At 42.0% G+C, this 18,173-nt stretch overlaps 1 protein-coding gene across 2 annotated transcripts in view; it reads right to left on the bottom strand.

The window, feature by feature from the left end:
* Lpgat1 (lysophosphatidylglycerol acyltransferase 1) overlaps nt 1-18,173 on the bottom strand; it is a 60,845-nt gene that overhangs the window by 5,910 nt on the left and 36,762 nt on the right. For both annotated transcript variants that reach the window (XM_051148150.1, XM_051148148.1), the window contains exons 3-6: nt 15,791-15,909; nt 12,618-12,713; nt 9,186-9,459; nt 5,803-5,929 (exon numbers count right to left, since the gene is read on the bottom strand). In XM_051148150.1, the coding sequence (XP_051004107.1) occupies nt 5,803-5,929; nt 9,186-9,459; nt 12,618-12,713; nt 15,791-15,909 (616 nt within the window). The remainder of the gene's footprint in view (nt 1-5,802; nt 5,930-9,185; nt 9,460-12,617; nt 12,714-15,790; nt 15,910-18,173) is intronic.

Genomic DNA, 18,173 nt, shown 5'->3' with positions numbered 1-18,173 from the left:
TCACACACTACCTGTCAGGACACGCTAATGGGAGTTATATATTATGGCATAAGGGAAAGCTTAAGAGAGCTTCTTGGAAAAATCAAATCTACTTTGTCACTTGTCTTTGTCTCTCATGGACTCCTGGGCCACCCAGCTCTGGTAAGGAAGAGATCAGTGAGGTCTCATGGAGGAGGGCAGCACTGACACAGGAAGCCTGAGCCATCAGGGTAGCCATATCACAAAACCTGTGCTGTTCTGGATGGATGTCAGTTATGTGAGCCGATTTCCTGATTAGTAGAAGATAATTCTGTTGAATGGGCCTTCATTACTTAGAGATAGAAATATTTGGCCTAACTTTTAAGGTGTATGCGCAGCTTAGTTTTCAGTGTCAGCCTGATACAAGACATAGTCACACAGGAAGAGGGACCCTCAATGGAGGGACTGCCTCCATCAGACTGGCTGGTGGGCATGTCTGTAAAGGACTGTCTTGAAGGCTGATGCTGTGGGGAGAAGACTGCCCACTGTGGGCAGCGCCATTCCTAAGGCAGGTGGGCCTAGAATATATAAGAAAGCCAGCTGAGCATGGATCCAGAGAGTGAGCCAGCTAGCAAGCAGTTTTCATGGCTATGAGTTCATATCCCGGCTGGAGGTGATGCTGTACAGAAGAGCGAGCAGTTCTGCCTCAGGTTCCTGCCCTGACTTCCCTCAGTGATGGAATAAGACCTGAAACTGAAATCTGAAAACAAAACAAAACAAAACAAAAACAAAAAACAAAAAACAACAACAACAAAAGAAAACCGTTCTTCCTCAAAATGCTTTTGGACAGAATGTTTTATCACAGCAACAGAAAGTAACTTAAGTGTGTTTATCTCGTGGTACCTGACAGCCAGAGTCAAGAGTAGACTATCCTTGAGAGAGAGCACTTTGCCCTCCTGGATGTGTTTTAGTCAAGAGAGCATCCATGCAGCTCTGGATGCTCCAATATATTATTTTAACTTTACGACTTTATTTCTTACAACTTCTCTTTGTGCTGTGTTATAGACTTCTTAATGTGTGCACTCTACTTCAGCCGTCCTTGCTCACGGTCACCACTTCACAGATGCCACTGCCTGCCCTTTCCACTGCCTGCCCTCTCCCCTGCCTGCCCTCTCCACTGCCTGCCCTCTCCATTGCCTGCCCTCTCCATTGCCTGCCCTCTCCATGTCTCCCTAGCTAAATTTACCCACTTTCCTTTAAGACCCAGCACAAATTAGTCAGTGTTCTCTGTTCTATGAAGACCATATGCGGAGTGATCATCACAGAATAGGTATTCTTTAGAAAAAAGATTAAAAAGAATTGTTAAATCACACCAGCTAACATTTGCAGTATGTGTACGGTATTATATAAGATTAATTTAATTTTTGATGATTTAATACCAGACCTAACTAACTCAAGGATGTGTTAGCAGGCACCATAAGGTCAAAGATCTCTTTTGTTGTTATTTTTGTTTTTTTCGACACAAGGTTTCTCTGTGTATCCCTGGCTGTCCTAGACTCACTTTGTAGACCAGGCTGGCTTCGAACTCACATCGATCTGTCTGCTTCTGCCTCCCGAGTGCTGGGATTAAAGGCGTGAGCCACCACACCCGGCAAGGTCAAAGATCTTAAGCAGTCATTATATCCTTATGAGGAAAGAGCTAACATTAAAAAAAAGATGACTGATTTGGGTTTAACAGATGAACTCTTGAAAGAACAGTGGTTGTTGAATTGTCTCTGGCACTTTAAATGGGGATTAGCAAGGACAGCAGGCAGTATTTGGACACACACTTTATCTGCCCAGAGCTTCCTGGACTAAAACACAGGCAGGAGGGCAGGCCAAATGCTCTCTCTCAAGCAGTCTCCTTCTTCACCCTGGTTGTCAGGTGTCGTGGGATGAGATGCCAACACAAGTACCCCTCTACTACAGTAAGGCATCAAACATACTCAGCACCAGCTCTCTCATAGCAAAGTAAGGAGCTCTGGGGAGACTTAAGAAAATAAGCAGTCCTGCCAGATGTAAGCCTTTACGATCCCAGTAGCTAGCGTCCCTAATAGGAAAGCTTCTCACTGCCCAAGCATTACAAATTCTTATTATCTGTAGTCTTGAGTACACTTAAAATATTTTCTACAAATCTACAAAATCCTATCTAAGCGCACTACATGAAATTATACTTTAACAAGCCAAGCGTGGTGGCGCATGCAGGCAGAACTCACTGTGAGTTCGAGGTCAACCTGGTCTACAAAAGTGAGCCCAGGATAGCCAGGACTGTTACACAGATAAACACTGTCTTGAAAAACCAAAACCAACCCCCCCCCAAAACAAACAAAAAACAAAACAAAAAAGAAAAAGAAATTACACTTTAACAAAGATATAAAATAATGCTTAGCTCAGAAGATGGCACGCTACATCTGAGTTCATACATTTGAATCTAAGCAACAAACTCATGATTGACCCCTCAATTCAGTCAACTACATGGAGGAAACTAACCCTGGAGAGAGGGTCTGAGATAAACAGCCCCCCCCTGACTATATGAAGCTGATTACATAGCCGAGAGATGAGCAAAGCAAGCAAGCTAAATACGTAAGCATTTGACTGAGCTGAAATGAGGGAATGAATGTTTGCTCATGGGAAAGTTATCACTTGGGTGCTGTCTAGAAGACTAAGATCCAGAACTTAAACAATGTTTAGTCTAAGTAACACAAGCCGAGTTTTCAAAAGTTAAAGCAAATGTGAATTAGACAACAAACATAAAAAAAAAAAAAAAAAAAAAAAATCCCTCTACTTGCCCTTCTCAGACCCCTGCTCCCAGGTACAGCCTCTTCCAGCTATTTCTTTCACTGTCACTTCCATGTAATTTCTAAGTGTCTGAAAACTGACACCCTAATAAAGTGGCTGGATCATAGAGGTTTTAAAGAATACTGACAAATTGCTCTTCAAATTAGATGCAATGACTGTGTATTAATGTCTCTATAACCTCACTGATTTTTAAAGACCTTTTTAGGTTAGATTTATTTGTATGTATATACGTGTTTTCCTGAATGTGTGTCTTTGTACTGCATGCGTGAACGGTGCCTTCAGAGTAAGAAGAGGGCACTGGGGTCCCTGGAATTGGAGCCACCGCAGAGGCACCAGGAACTGACAGGGCATCCTCCGTCTGCAGGCCCAGCTTCACTGATAATTGAGTCTGGTGAATAAAATAATATCATTTTGCCTTATTTTGCACTTTCCTGATATTTTCATATTCTCTCTCCAGTAATGACTCAGAATTCAGTATCTCTCATGTCAATATTCTTAAAGCTTCAGTTTTTCTCAAGATCTAAAAAAAATTAAAATATAAGCTAATTTTGAATAAAAGGATCACTGTCTCTAACACACTGTCCCATTTTGGAATAAAGCAGACATTTGTTTATACTGGGTACATGATTGTTTTTGCTTTTACTCTTGTGAACACTCTACTCAGTCCATGTTGCAAGGTGCGATGGTACATGTGCCAGCACTCCCGAGGCAGAGGCAAAAACCATGTGACTTTAGAGCCTTCAGTGTCTTTCCTTCTTTTTCAGTTTGATTCCCTAGTAATCTCTTCGCATTATAAAAGAGAAAGGGGCCTAATCCCATCAGTCTCTACCATTCACACACACACACATGCACACGCATGCACGCAACACCCCCAACACACAAGCACGTACATAAGGCCCCCAACACACATGCATGTACGTTTTGAATGTTGCTTTTTGAAACTTTGATTCTAATCAGAAATATCTCACCCTTGTTTAAAATTTAAAAATATAACCAAATTTTTAAAAAAACTAAACTAAATCTAGCCTTTCTTTAGCCTCGAATGATGTCTTACTGCCCTTCAGTGAAGGAGTCAGGCTATGGTTAACAGAGCCTCTTCCTGTGTATATATTAAGCATTCATTACCTTAAATAAAATACACAATTGCCAGGCATGGTGGAGCCCACCTTTAATCCCAGCACTCAGGAGATAGAGATGGTAGATCTCTCTGAGTTCAAGGCCAGCCTGCTCTGAATAGTGAGTTCCACGACAGCCAGGGGTATGTAGAAAGACCTTGTCTCAAAAAACCAAAAGACCAAAAAGCAAAACAAACAGACAAACAAACACCTTTGTAAAATGGAATAAAAATAACAAACATTTACACTTTACCTTGTACATGAACTCTTTAGGTCACACACTATACTCACCTAAATTTTAGTTACTCCTCCCCCATCAAAAACTAAAAACTGTAACATCTTGGTTGTAAAATTTAAGCTTCAAATTCTCCCATCTACATTTAAAGAATACTGATACAATAGTGCGAAACCCACAAGCAGACATGCACCTGCTGCTGCTGAGTGTAAACTCTGAGCAGTTCTCCTCTTGCTCCGAGGGGTTTTGTGGTAGCTGCACCCCTCCTGAGGCTCGACTGCTTATATCTCAAAGTCTGCTGACATGTGCTAAAGTCTTTGAGCAGAGTTAAGCTAAATAGCTTATAAAGTGGCCAAATTATACAAATTATACAAATTATACATCAGACAAGCATCTTCATACATTTACATAAAATTCAAAAAGTGTATATAGAAGTATATTAAGAAATTGTATAGATTTATATAACATAAATCTTAAGAATATTCACTAAATGCTTTGCTGTTTTTATGCAATAGACATCAGCATAGTAAAACTAAAAAGTTTAAATGTAGGGGCTGAAGAGATGGTTCACAGGTTAAAAACACTTGCTATTCTTTCAGAGGACCTGGGTTCCATTCTTTGCACCCACAATGGGTAGCTCACAATCACTGACGTTTACCAGCACCTGCAGGTGTGCGCGTGCACACACACACACACATACTTATATATATATATATATATATATTTTTTTTTTTTTTTAAGTTAGTATGGGGAGAAAAGGGGGGAGGGGTACCCCAGAGAGAAAGAGACAGACAGAGATGGAGACAGAGGAAGAGGAAGAGAGTAGAGAGAGAGGGGGGAGAAGGAGGTAGAGGGGTAAGAGCGGGGAACAGAGAGTTTTTTGTTGTTGTTGTTGCTGTTTTGAGATAGTTTTTCTGTGCAATAGATCTGGCTATCCTAGACTCACTTTGTAGACCAGGTTGGCCTCGAACTAACAACGATCAATCTCTGCCTCCCAAGTGCTGAGATTAAAGGCGTGTGCCACCCAGCTACACACACACTTTAAAAAGAAAATTAAAAAAAAATTTGGGGCTGGAGAGATGGCTCAGTGGTTGAGAGCATTGGCTGCTCTTCCAGAGGTCCTGAGTTCAGTTCCCAGCAACCACATGGTGGCTGACAAGCATCTATAATGTGATCTGATGCCCTCTTCTGGCCTGCAGGTGTACATGCAGGTAGAGCACTGTATACATAATAATAAATAAATCAATCTTGAAAAAATTTTTTATAGGTACAATGGACCTGAGTTATCAAGAACAGCATTCAGAAATAGTATAACAATTAATTCTTTTGAAAAAATTAATTTCTATTAATGCTTACTTAACACCCATGAATATATCTATCCTTGATGCTTACTCTTTACAGTACTTTTACTCAAGTATGTCAGATAACTGAATAATCACAATGCCATGGAACACTGGTTTTAGAAATCTTTATCATCAGTGAAAATAACTACTTCAAACATATTTCCATTATTAAAAATTCAACATAAGAATGATTTTTATTTCCTATAAACATGAACCATGTCACTATTCCCACCGTCTGGTTAAGTTCGGTATCAAAGCTCTCAGAGTGTCCTGAGGTAGCTCTGCTAGACACTCACTGAGTTACAACACTGACCTGTAGTGAACATGCGTGACCGTTGGTCTCCTGTATCCAAGGATCCAGGTCTGAATATCTATTGGTTCAGCTTTGGGATAAGCTATAGTTGTATCTATTATCCACTGGAGTCCTCTTGATTTGCATTCTGAAAAAAAAAAATGGTGCCTTGAGTTGGGTGAGGTTTTCTGTGCCTGCATGCAGAACAGAACACGCCTGCAGCTGAGGCACACTAATGTGCCTTGGTTTTGAGATAAAAGGTGAACTCTATTCCTGCTCACACGGTGCACTTAGCACAAAATGAAGGCTTCTTACTATAAAGTGGATTAACTTCAAAACAAACAATGGAACACTATTAATTACTATACGCAGCTCATTCAAGTCTTCAGTATAAGGTCTTGGTATAGATTATCACTCCTAAATGAAACAGCCTGTGAAGATCAGAAGGCAAAGCACACAGCAAAACCAAACCAGTAAATGAAAACAAGTCATGATTTACAATGTTAGTACTTAGGGGACATTAACAAATTCAGAAAAAATGGAAATAAAATCAAGCACTTAGACATACATTAGTATTGGGTACTGTTCTTATTTGGGGCGTGAGGGTAGAAGCTTCCTCAGTTTCAGCAAGAGTTACAAAAAAATAAAGCAATCTTACTGCCCTGCCCTTCAGAAGCAATGACCGGTAGACACCATTGTGAGAGGAGATGGGAAAATTGTTTAGTCTGTTTCTGGCTTTTTGTTTTGTTTTGTGTTTTGTTTTTTCGAGACAGGGTTTCTTTGTGTAGCCTTGGCTGTGCTGGACTCGCTTTGTAGATCAGGCTGGCCTTGAACGCAAAGCGATCCGCCTGCCTTGAAAAAGCACAAAACAAAAACAAAACCACAGAAGGATTTACATCACAGAGTATAAAATACTAGTGAATATGAAAAACAAAGAGAACAGTGAAAAATATCAAAACAAGAAAACAGTAAAATACTTTTCACATGTTGTGACAACCTGAAATTTAAATATATTAACTAAGGATAAGTAATAAACTTTCTTCTTCTTCTTTCTTTTTTGGTTTGGTTTTTCAAGACAGGGTCTCTTTGTGTAGCCTTGGCTGTCCTGGACTTGCTTTGTAGACCAGGTTGGCCTTGAACTCACAGCGATCCTCTTGCCTCTGCCTTTCTGGATCTGGGATTAAAGGTGTGTACGAACACACGCGGTTTAAGCTTTCTTATAAATAGAAGCTGTGGCTATCTGAGCGAGGTCGCTTTTCTCGTTACTAGGCAACTGTTACACAGCTATCCTTCTGATCTAGACCTCCACTGGGCACTGCCTGGTGGGCTGTGCAGACAGCAGTCTCTTTAGTGGACTGTCTGGAAGGTGTTGCCACAGTGTCTCCCAGTGATGCTGCTCTCAACTTTGTTTTTCTACTAAAAGACTCTTTCAGTTTGCCTTTTTAATAGACGATAAAAGACTAAGAAAGCTGACTGCCAAGTAGCTACTTGAAGAAAGCAAATGAAAAGGAAAATGCAATGCAATTTCATGGGCATTATTTCTACATCTGCTCTGTACAGAATCTGAAAGCTTTTCTGAGAGCCAATCACATCAACATTTCCTTAAATAATACTAAAAGAATTAAAAACTGCTATGGAAGGAACAGGCCTCCTGAGCCTCTCTGAGCTGTTCCTCAGAAGGTGTTTGCAGCACAAGTGCTTGGATGGGGCTGCTCCTGCTGCTGCCCACACAGCTTCCTGAGTTGCTGTCTGCTCCTCAGGCGCTGCATCACGGAGTGCTGCTCACTCTTTCTTGGTAATTTCAAAAGTAGGGACTGTTATTCTAAAACTCCAGAGAATGAGCCACAGTGTCACAGCTCTGGGGCATCTCTGCCAGCATGCTGGTGTCTTCCTGTCACTTGTTCCCTGCCCTGATGGTTTAGCTGAAGCTCACATTATTTTCAGGAGATCTGTATGTTGTCTCTCTCCACCACACCTGCAACATAAGAACTTTGCCAGACAACCTACCTCTCCACATGCACCATTTGTATCACCGTGTTACCACATTTTTTGGACCATAAGACCCACTTTTATGCTTCCAAAAGTGAGGGGGAAATTAGGGTGCGCCTTATGGTCTGATTGCTGTTTTTACTGTTTTTCTTGTTTTACTGCTCTAAAAACTGGGTGCGTCTTATGGTCAGGTGCGTCTTATAGCCTGAAAAATATGGTACATGGACACATGGAACCATGTACCCTCTGGCTAGTTTAATATAAACAAACGTGTGACAAGTGTCATCACCTATATGCAGATTATGATTATTTATTTTGGACATAAAGTCTCATTTTGCAGCCTAGGCTGACCTAGAATTTACTATGCATCCCAGACTGGCCTTCAACTCAAAGGCAATCCTCTTCCTTCTCCTCAGATTCACCAGTATTAGAATTACTGGCATGAGCCATTGTGCCTAATTTATTTTCTCCTTTTGATAAGTATTTGTAAGAGGATGACTGAGTCTTTAAGGGTCTTAATAAATGCTGACAAATTACATTAACTTTGTTGTCTGTTAAAAGCAAGCAAAACCTTCTAGATTTAATAAGTAAAATGTAACTTGCATCATTAGTGGTGGAAATCACCCTAAGTCAGGTCAGGTAGGCAGGGAAGACATCTTTGAGTACACACCTGTAATTATTATGTACATTATTGTGAGTGTTGACTACTTTAAAAAGAAATATGAAGGAATCATAACTTCATCCTCTCCCTGACTATTAATTCTAATTGTCAAGTTATTTAAAAAGAACTGGGCCAGGCTTGGTAGTGTAAGACTTTAATCCTGCTGGGCATGGTGGTGCACGCCTTCAATCCATCCCAGCGCTCGAAAGGCAGAGGCAGGCGGATCGCTGTTAGTGCGAGGCCAGCCTGGTCTACAAAGTCCAGAACAGCTAAGGATACACAAAGAGACCCTGTCTCAAACAACAAACAAATACACACACACACACACACACACACACACACACACACACACACACACACTCAAAAACACCACAAAACAAACAAACAAAAAACCCCAACCAAACAAAAAAGACTTTGATCCCAGCACTGGGAAGATGAGGCAGACATATCTCTTTGAGTTTGAGACCAGCCTGGTTTATATAGTTCCAGGACAGCCCAAGACTACATAAAGAGATTCTGTCTCCAAAACCCCAAAGCAACTAAGCAAACAAAAAACCCAAATGGAAAGACGGCTCAGTGATTAAGAACACTGGCTGCTCACAACTGTTAACCCCAGTTCTAGAGGATCTAACTCCCTCACACAGGCAAAACAAACAACACACGTGAAATGAAAATAAATTTTAAAAAGCGAAAAAGAATTAGAACTCTAGAAACATTTCAGCTCAAATAAGACGAGACATGCTAAGGCACCCACCTAAGCCTCGAGCATCTCCTCCTGCTGGGCTTCCATTTTCCTGCGGTGCCACAAGTGCATTCAGGATAATGTTTGTTGCCCCAAACCTTGGCAAAGTGACATGTGTAAGAAATGGCAAGTTATTTTTCTTGGCAAATGCCTGGCTTGTTTCTCTCCTTTTCCTGAGGAAGCCCCCTTCAGGAAACAGAACAATCCACTTTCGGTCTCTGCTCCTGTAATTTTGTTCTAGGTGCCTCTTGAGAACGAGCAGCTGTTGGTCACGATGGGCTCTTCCCTAGGAGGCAGACACACAGCAAGGACAGGAACAGCTGAGGTTAAATTGCCCCACGATCATATACAAACAAAACTGAGACCCAATCACAGGAGAGAACGGTGCTCTCTGGGCTATTTCTCTCCTTGAATGGAGTGGTAAAGCAGGAGAACTATTCAGACTTATACGAAAGAACTCCATGTAGTGGCTACTAGTCGCCAAGTATAGTCCAATACCAGAAACAGGGCAGTAAACAGGAGACCATCTAGAAAAGCTCTGTGTGCGGCGCGTTCATTCCACTGGTGATATGCTTTAGGAAGAAAGGAACAAGAGGGACACAAAGATTCAGGATGAGCAAGGCGAGTTGATGCAAAGAGGTGACAGACAAAGAACTGATAGATAATATGAGAGGAATAAGCCACACAGAGATGAAAGGCAGATACTCCAAAGGATAGGAGTAAAAGACACAGGCCCAGGGTGGGGACATGCGTGGTCTGTTGGGGCCTGGAGGGGGCTGCACATCCCTGTCCTGTAGGCAGAGGCAGGTGGAGCTCTATGAGTTCAAGACTAGCCTAGTTTATCTTGTGAGTTTCAAACCAGGACTACACAGTGGGACTACGCCTTAAAAACAAACAACAAGAAGAGAGAACAGAGCCCTCGCCAACATGGAGGGGACAACGGTGGCAGGTGACAAAGTAGAAAGGGCTTTGTGCGTGGTGCTGCGCTGTACTATCTGCTCTCTTGTGTGTGTGCACACTGTGCTTATGTACACTGCTTATCTACAAATGCTCAGAGAAGCCTGCCGGTTTTGCATGTCCTGCGACTGGATTATAGGTGGCTGTGATCTGTCTGATCTCAGTTCTGGGAACCAATCCCAGGTCCTCCACAAGAGCAGTGAGGACTCGTAACTGAACTCCAGCTGCCACCGTGAGACGCGTCAACTGCAAACAGCACTGGGTTGTTTTGAGCAAGGAAACATCATAACCTTACTTATGCTACAAGCAAGCCCAGCTCTATGTGTGCAGCAGCCAAGTTGTGCTGACTTCCATGACTAAAAAAAAAAAAGCCCACTGGAGGAAAGTGAGGGATCTAAGGCAGGAGCCGAGAGAGAGCCTGATCATGTTTGCTGCAGGACTCAGGAAGAACAGACACCGGCAGGGAAATCCCTGGAAGCAGACAGCAGGGCGGCAGGATGGAGCAGAGCAGAGGAGGCGGAGAACAGCGACAGGACAAAGCCCTAAGCCCCAGCCAGGATAAGAAGCCACCCTCCTGTCAGTGTGGTTACACAGCTGCTTAATGTAGCCAGGGCACTTTCAGTCTTCAGGTCAAATATATAACAAGTTAAAAAAAAAAAAAAAAAAAAAGACTTAAAACCACTGGAGCCGGGCATGGTGGCGCACACCTTTAATCCCAGCACTCGGGACGCAGAGGCAGGTGGATCACTGTGAGTTCGAGGCCAGCCTGGCCTACAAAGCGAGTCCAGGACAGCCAAGGCTACACAGGGAAACCCTGTCTCGAAAAACCAAAACCAAACCAAACCAAACCAAACCAAAACGAAACAAACCATTTATTTTGTCTTTGTTTTTTTTTTGTTGTTTGTTTGTTTGTTTGTTTTGAGACAGGGTTTCTCTGTGTAGCCTTGGCTGTCCTGGACTCCCTTTGTGAACCAGGCTGGCCTCGAACTCACAGCGATCCGCCTGCCTCTGCCTCCCGAATGCTGCGATTAAAGGCGTGCGCCACCACGCCCGGCTCAAACCATTTATTGAATCAAGATTTTTATTAGAAAATTAACAACTTTCCTCCTTGCTTTTGAGAGAGGGTCTCACGTGTCCCAATCTGGCCTTGAATTTGCTATGTAGAACGACCTTGAATTCTCTGTGCTCCCACCTACCTCTGTCTCTAAGTCCTGGGAGTACAGCCATGCACTGACACATTTGGCTAAATTACCACCTTTCCTATACCATTCATTCACATGTTATAGAATTTTTACTACTAATCTCTGTGGTGAAAATGTTGCTCTTTTAGAAATTAATTTTCACTTACTCTGAAATAGTCTGTATGCATTCACAACCTTGACTGCCATTAAATGGAAAAGGTCTGAGTGTACACTTTTACACCCAGGGCACACCACTAACGTCAACTGCCACGCCATTTTATGCATCAGTCATCTGCTCAGACTCCACTGCGTAAGAGATTGTCTGGCTCTCCCACGGCAGCACACGCTGCTGACTTTCCTGCTGCGTGCTTCTGCGCTTCCTGCTTACTGCTGGCTTGTCTTTATGTGTGGCTCTGTCAGACATTCATTAAGTGCTTTTATGCATAGAACATACAATCAAGATTAAAATAGTTGTTTGTTTGTTTTTGTTTTTTGAGACAGGGTTTCTCTGTGTTAATAGCCTTGTCAGTTCTGGACTCACTTTGTAGACCAAGCTGGCCTCGAACTTGCAAAGCTCTGCCTGCCTCCCCAGTGCTGGGATGACAGGCGTGCGCCACTGTGCCTGGCCCAGGATTAAAGTTGTCAAGTACACGGACAGCAGAGAGTCACAGCGCTGTCGTCCACAGGCACGCTATACACGGTGGTCCCCGCTATGAAGAAGGAACTGTGATACTCCTGTGGCTGAGAAGAATGCTGCAGTCAGGGCGGTGCTGACTGGGAAGAGGCCATACTTCTCCTGCCTACAGGAAACTGCTCCTTGAGCCGACAGCCCTTCCTATCCCGCCTCCATCGCATCCATATCCCAGACTGCAGTCTCCTCTGAAAGTTTCCGGATTTACAGAAATCTGATGTGCTCGCTTGTCTAACTATGAACTCCCTCATCATTTCTCATCATCATCATCATCATCATCATCCTAGATAGTTACTTATTAATAATCTCCAACTGGTAACTGAGACAACAGACAGTAGAAGCTAGGTAAGGGCGGGGTGCTCGTGGTAGGACAGTGCTTTCTGCTTTACATGTTTAACTTCACCCACGACAGTCTGAGGGGGAGTGTCTACTGTTCTCACGTGAAAAATTAGGAAACTGAGCATTTAATTTGCCAGTCACTTAGCTACGGAGTGTGACAGGTGCTTGATCATGCATATTTAACTCGAGGTTGAAATAGATGTTTACAGAACGAAGATTCAGAGGAAGAGCCAAGGCTGGAGAACAGGGCCTACTTGGCCAGTTGGCACCACTCACCTGCCTTATAAAGAAGTCTCCGTGAATCAGAGAAACAATTCCAAAGTTTGTGTACTTGAAGATGTGATCCATCAGCCACATCATCTGAGCGACAACCTGAGGCATTTAATGCAGACACAGTCATTTCAGAGTTGGAGACACTTGTACACTCTAGCCACGTCTCCATACTTTCCATATAATCATGCAAGCATATTTTAAAATTTATTTTTTATTCTTTTGATAATTCCATATGAATATTGTATTTACATAATTTCTACCCTTCCAATTTCCTATTCCCTCTCAAGTTCATGACCTCTTCCTTAGTTACTGTTGTTACACACACACACACACACAAATCCAGCCTGCTAAGTCCATTTAGTGTTGTATATATTTTAAAAATAATGTTATTTCTACAAATTCAGCACAGTTACTAATATTTTACATAAAAAATTGTAAGTCTTGATTCCTAATGTTAGAACCCTAAGTCATAAGTATACATAAAAAACGAAGCTGAATTGGTTTATTAAATCTGGACTCAAGGATTTCTTCTTTTAATTGTTAACTATTTTAATTACTGTTACTCCATGTACACACACAGAGAGAATTCATAGTGTAATGACTAAGAGCAGGCTTTCTTTTCTGCTGTGGGTTCCAGGGGTCAAACTTGGGCTTGTCAGGTTTGCATGGACAATGTTTTTACCCATGATCCATTGCTCTGAGTTACTGTCCACTGAGGCAAGCCATCTTGGTAAGTTCAGCTGTGGTCCCTTGGAAAAGGGTTACCATCCCACTGGGCTTGCTGAATGTAGACATCCCCTCATAGAGAGGCAAAGAGGGTCACAAGGTATTGTAAGCAACTCTTCCTTAATTGCAAGTAGCTACTTTCTTCTGTCTGGCTACCATCCCTCCTGGATAGAGGCTGTTTAGAAGTGGCTTATTTGGGAAACAGCAGTACCCCTTTAAGTAGCCCCCCCACACCTATGTTTTGTAAGTATGCCCCCAAAATTCCTTGGTTCCTCAGACTTTGTGGAATCATGTCTCTGTCACTGAGACCTTAAAGGGAGGGGTAAATGTTCTTAAGTCTCCTCTGAGAAGAAATTTTTGCAACATCCACCTAATGATTTCAAATACTTTTCTATCTAAAGGAGTTCTCTGGTAATTCTTCTAACTCATAAAATTATACTGGACTAAAACAATAAAACCATTAAAATATTCATAAAATAGTGTAATACAATGACATATATTCTGTTATTAAGACTGATAGTTTGTGCAAGTCCATATTCTCTGCTAGCATTATATTTAAGATAATTTAGTCTTTTTTTTTTTTCTCCTAGTTTTTCAAGACAGGGTTTCTCTGTGTAGCCTTGGCTGTCCTGGACTCGCTTTGTAGACCAGGCTGGGCTCGAACTCACAGCAGTCCTCCTGCCTCTGCCTCTCAAGTGCTGGGATTACAGGTGTGCGCCACCATGCTCAGCTCTATCTCAGTCTTTAATCACAAGAAACGCCATTATTCATTGCTGACAAGTTAATTCTCATATTGAGAGAAGACTTTTTACCAAATTTAAAATTCTAAGATTAATATAAATAGTATCTAATTAATGAACTGCTTAACTGTTCTTTCCTACTAAGGAAATAAGCATTTCTTGCTATAAACCTTAAATAAAATGAAGGTTACAGTCTCAATTAAGAAAATGACAAATGTTGGGCTGGAGAGATGGGTCAGAGGCTAAAAGCACAGCCTGCTCTTCCAAAGGTCCTGAGTTCAATTCCCAGTAACCACATGATGGCTCAGAACCATCTATAATGAGATCTGGTGCCCTCTTCTGGTGTACATGCAGGCAAAATACTGCCTGCAAAATAAATAAACCTTAAAAAGAAAAAGAAATAGAAAAAAATTTTTAAAAGGAAAATGACAAATATAAAAAACTCCAAATATTAAATTATGTAAACGTATATATAAAGAAAAAAACCCCAGACATTAATACTTACCACTGCATTTATAAAGGCAAGAACATAAAAGCCCAAAGAAAACAGTTCCTGCCATAATTTTTCAGTGAAACAACCATTATCTCTACTAGACTGAATTGTTTAAAAAATTAAAAAGTACATATGTATAAATAAAAACTGAGAAAGCTGTGCAGGCAGACAATGCAGGGTCTCAGAGTTTCTATGGCTGTGATGAAACACCATAACCTAAAGAAAGTGGGGAGGGAAGCGCTTACTTGGCTCACACCTCTGTATTGTTGTTCATTATTAACAGCAGGAACTCAAACAGCATGGGACCCTGGAGGCAGGGCTGATGCAGCGGCCATGGAGGTGCTGCTTACTGGCTAGCTCAGCCTGCCCAGGGATGGCCCCACTCACAATGGTTCCCACTGATCACAGGTTGAGACAATGCCTCACAGCTGGATCTCATGGAGGCGTTTCCTCAACTGAGGCTCCTCCCTGTCTAATGGCTCTAGCTTGTGTCAACCTGACACACACAACAAGCCAGTACACCATGTGTGACAATTTAAATATGAATGGCCTCTGTCTCCATATGTGAATTCTTAGTCACCGGAAAGAGGCACTATTTGAAGGATTAGAAGGACTGGGAGGTGTGGCCTTGTTGGAGGAAGTGTGTCTCTGAGCACTTTCAACTCTCAGCTACTGCTCCGGTGCCTGTTGCATGCCCTATGCATCCCACCATGATAACGAACTAAACCTCTGAGGCTGTAAACAAGCCCCAGCTAACAGTTTTCTCTTATAATGTCGCCTTGGTTATGCTGTCTCTTCACAGCATTGGAACAGTGACTCAGACATCATGCAACCATGAGGACTTGAGTTTGATTCTCAGCACTCATGTGAAAGCCAGTTCCTTGTCTTAGCGTCTGTTCCCAGGGACTTCCCTGCCTGTCTGGTCAAGAGTACACTGCAGCAAACATGGTCAGGCTCCCTCTGTTCCCGTAGTCCCCTAACTTTCCTCCCGTGGCCTTTTTTTTTTTTTTTAAATCACTGGCTTATCAACAGTAGCCACTTACAATCCTACTAATTTATGTTTTAAAGTCTTTAAGTTCGTTTCCTGGGATGACCAAGAATCATAAAATTTTTCATATTAAATCTACAGTGATGTTTTAAAAGACAGTGAGATACTTGGATCGATGCTTCTACGTCCATCCCTGCAGAGTCTCCACCTGGGCACTGAGGATACCTACCGGCCCTTTGTCCTGCAGACACATCATCAGTGTGCACACATCTCCAGTTGCTTGGTGGTTCACCAACATCACTGCTTCATCTTTAGAGATTGCTTTAATATCTTCCCCCCACTCCATCACTGTAAGAACAAAACATTTCAAAATTGTCATTTTAAAGATGTTTACGTGACTAGAAACTTTTTATTAGAAAAAAAAGAGTAAACATTAACACTGTCTCCTAGCTAATACATTTGAAACTAGGTTTATTTCCTGTAAAACTCCCAATGTTGACAACATTTTAGAGTCCCAATATAGCCACTAAAATATTAAGTGATATTTTTAATTTGTCCTACATTGTCCAAATAATTAAAAATATAGGTACAAAAGATGTTTATTACAACTTAGATATTTACCAACAGGAAAATAGATTTTAAAATTCTGATACAAAGATAAACATTCATGGCAAAAACATTTAGAGTATCGCTATTTACAAATCCCCTAAACTACATTACCAACAGAGCTATTATGGTGTAAGACTATGGTTATTGTGTAAGGTCTTTCACTCAGAACCTGCATCCCTAGGGCAGGTGACAGAACCTTGTCTAACAGACAGTAAGACGCTTCAGAAGAGGCCTTGGCCCGCAGCTGCACAGACAAGCCTCTCAGGGCTTCACCACCCACCCTGCTAACATCTGGCATGCAACAGTCTCTTTATGGTCATAAAAGGACTGGGTTGTGAGGGCTGCACATGGGGAAGTTCTTAGGGGGCTCTAGGCTCTTCCCCCTCGACCTTGTCCTGCCTTTCTCTTCATCTGGATCCTTTGTAATATCCTCTACAATAAACTCTCCTGAGTTCTGTGAGCCACTTGAGCAAATTAACTGACCCTGAGAAAAGTGTTGTGGGATCCTGATTTAGAGCAACCAGTCAGGTTACAAAGAGCAATAGTAATAAAAATCACATGGTATTGGCATAAAAACAGACAAGGGAAATGGCCTGAGACAAGTTGATCAACGGAGTCAAATAGAAGACCCAGAAGTAAATCCACAGACCTACAGACATCTGATTTTTGACAAAGATGCCAAAACTATATAATGGGGGGGGGGCGCGGATAAAGAAAGCATCTTTAACAAATGGTGCTGGTCTAACTGAATGTCTACTTGTACAAGAACGTGAATAGATCCATATTTATCACCTTACACAAAACTCAAGTCCAAGTAGACAAAAGATCTCAACATAAAACCAGATGTACTAAATCTAATAGAAGAGAAACTGGGGGAAAGCCTTGAAGCTCATTGGTACAGGAGACAACTTCCTGAACAGAACACCAACAGCTTAGACACTAATATCAACAATTAATAAATGGGACCTCATAACACTGGAAGGCTTCTGTAAGGCCAAGGACACTGTCAATAGAACAAAACAACAGCTAACAGAACTGGGAAAAGATCTTCACCAACCCTACATCTAACAAAAGGCTAATATACAAAATATATAAAGAACTCAAGAAATTAAACACTAACAAACAAATAACCCAATTTAAAAATGGGGCACAGAGCTAAACAGAAAATTCTCAACAGAGGAATCTCAAATGGCCAAGAAACACTTAAAGAAATGCTCAATGTCCCTAGTTATCAGGGAAATGCAACTCAAAACGACTCTGAGATTCCATCTTGCACCAGAATGGCTAAGATAAAAATATTCAAGTGCCAGCACCTGCCGGAGAGGATATGGAGGAAGGCAAACACTCCTCCATTGCTGGTGGGAATGCAAACTTGTACAACCACTGTGGAAATACAGCTGGAGATTTCTCAGAAAGCTGGAACTAGCCGGGTGGGGTGGTGCATGCCTTTAATCCCAGCACTCGGGAGGCAGAGGCAGGTGGATCTCTGTGAGTTCAAGGCCAGCCTGGTCTACAGAGCGAGTCCAGGACAAGACACAGCTATACCACTCCTGGACATATACACAAAAGATGCTCCACCATACAACAAGGACATTTGTTCAACTATGTTCACAGCAGCTTTATTTGTAATAGCCAGAATCTGGAAGTAAGCTAGATGTCCCTCAACTCAAGAATGGATAAAGAAACTGTGGTACTTTTATACAATGGACTACTACTCAGCTATTAAACACAAGGAAACTATGCAATTTGCAGGCAAATGGATGGAACTAGAAAAGATTGTCCTAAGTGATGTAACCCAGACCCAGAAAGACAGTCATGATGTGTACTCACTCATAAGTGGATATTAGCCATAAACTACAGGATAGTCACACTACAGTCCACAGACACAAAGCTGCCAAGGAGGGCCCAAGGGAAGATGCTGAGTTTCACTCAGAACAGGAAACAGACATCTGAAGTAGATGGAGGAAGGGAACTGGGTGGGTAAGGGGGTGAGGAGGAAAATG

This window comes from Acomys russatus, chromosome 6 (assembly GCF_903995435.1).
Source record: "Acomys russatus chromosome 6, mAcoRus1.1, whole genome shotgun sequence".
NCBI classification, from domain to species: domain Eukaryota; kingdom Metazoa; phylum Chordata; class Mammalia; order Rodentia; family Muridae; genus Acomys; species Acomys russatus.
The sequence above is the reverse complement of the archived record's forward strand: the minus strand, read 5'-3'. Positions and strand labels throughout refer to the sequence as shown.